The 1,430-nt window shown below is 35.4% G+C and overlaps 1 protein-coding gene across 1 annotated transcript in view; it reads left to right on the forward strand.

Moving 5' to 3' along the window:
• Positions 1-1,430, forward strand: part of DYRK1A (dual-specificity tyrosine-(Y)-phosphorylation regulated kinase 1A) — a 154,868-nt gene that overhangs the window by 134,620 nt on the left and 18,818 nt on the right. The window contains exon 8 of the mRNA XM_012640073.1: positions 447-602. Coding sequence (XP_012495527.1) covers positions 447-602 — 156 coding nt within the window. The remainder of the gene's footprint in view (positions 1-446; positions 603-1,430) is intronic.

The following is a 1,430-nucleotide window of genomic DNA, read 5'->3' on the forward strand; positions in this document are numbered from 1 at the left end:
CATTTTTAACGTTTAAGAGGTGTTATTTTTGTTCCAGTTATTCTGCCCTTGCATTTTGGCAATGCTGCCACCAGGTGTCATTTTCAGTGAACTGAGGAAAGGAGAGCTTTATTGCTCATAAAGGGTTGCTGCTTGTGAGTGGCCATTCCAGCAGGCTGCAATTGTTTTAAGATATATCTTGATTACCAGTCAAGACTAGACTAAATGAAAGGGCTTGAATTTTTACATATTATGTATTTCACAGTCAGATTAACCAATCCCTTGAAATGTTTAGTTCTTTAATTAGTATTCAGTCTAATGTCAAAATGAGTAAATGGAATCCTAATCCAGGAATTAGCCAATTCTTTTTTTTCTGTTAGTATCACATCAATGTTCTTAATCCTGTGTTGACCAAAATTATAAGCAAAATTTATATTCAATTAATACTATTTTGAAATACATTTCAGATATACCAGTATATTCAGAGTCGCTTTTATCGGTCTCCAGAGGTGCTACTGGGAATGCCTTATGACCTTGCCATCGACATGTGGTCCCTCGGGTGTATTTTGGTTGAAATGCACACTGGAGAACCTCTGTTCAGTGGTGCCAATGAGGTAAATGATGTATTGCTTTAAAAACTGTTTTTGTTTTCATAATTTCTTCCTGCTTTTCATTTGTGACAGTATAATCTGAAAGTTGTTTTTAGGGAAAGATGTCTGTTTAGCAGCTTAGTCATTCAAGTGTTAGGCCAGTTTTGAACTTACTTTATGTTGTCCATTTTTTCATGTTTGTCAGTTGTCATAATGGTGAGTTTAGAATTACGGGATGGGAAGTAAGATAGTTTCATCCCCTAGTGAAGAACAATTAATTAGATTAGAAAGTGTTAAGTATTTGTTATAAATATTTTAGGGTTTAAATATAATAACAGGAAGCTTAAAGATGATAATGAAGGAATGAGGGCCACCCCGAAAAATTGTCTAAACATTGCTGTACATTTTGAGACTATGATTTGGAATTAAAAAAGTAATGACCAGTAAGATTGATGGATACTCAATATGAATGTTTACAGTAAACTAGGATTATAGGATTTTAGGGCTATAGAGACTGCGTGCAATTCTGTAGTCCACGGGTTTTCAGTCAATTATTAGGACATTTTGAAGGTCAGGGGTAAGAGAGAGGCCAAACTGCCCTGTAGTCTGAGGAATTGGGTTTTTATTTGTTGTAAAACTATTCGTTTGTGGGGTTTTGTTTGTTTTTAAAAGAAAAGTTGACCATTGCAGATCTTGATCAGTCTATTCATTAATAAATGAGCAAAGAAAAGCCAGAGATGTTTAATGACTTGCATTGGATTATGCAGCTGTTAATAGGTGGTGTCAGACACTTGTCCCTTCCACCCTTTCAATTCATTTCAGCTTCAGCTAGTGAGCTACTCTTCCGTAGCAACTGCCATA

The sequence above is a fragment of the Propithecus coquereli genome, unplaced genomic scaffold (assembly GCF_000956105.1).
Source record: "Propithecus coquereli isolate 6110/MARCELLA unplaced genomic scaffold, Pcoq_1.0 Scaffold148, whole genome shotgun sequence".
Lineage (NCBI taxonomy): Eukaryota > Metazoa > Chordata > Mammalia > Primates > Indriidae > Propithecus > Propithecus coquereli.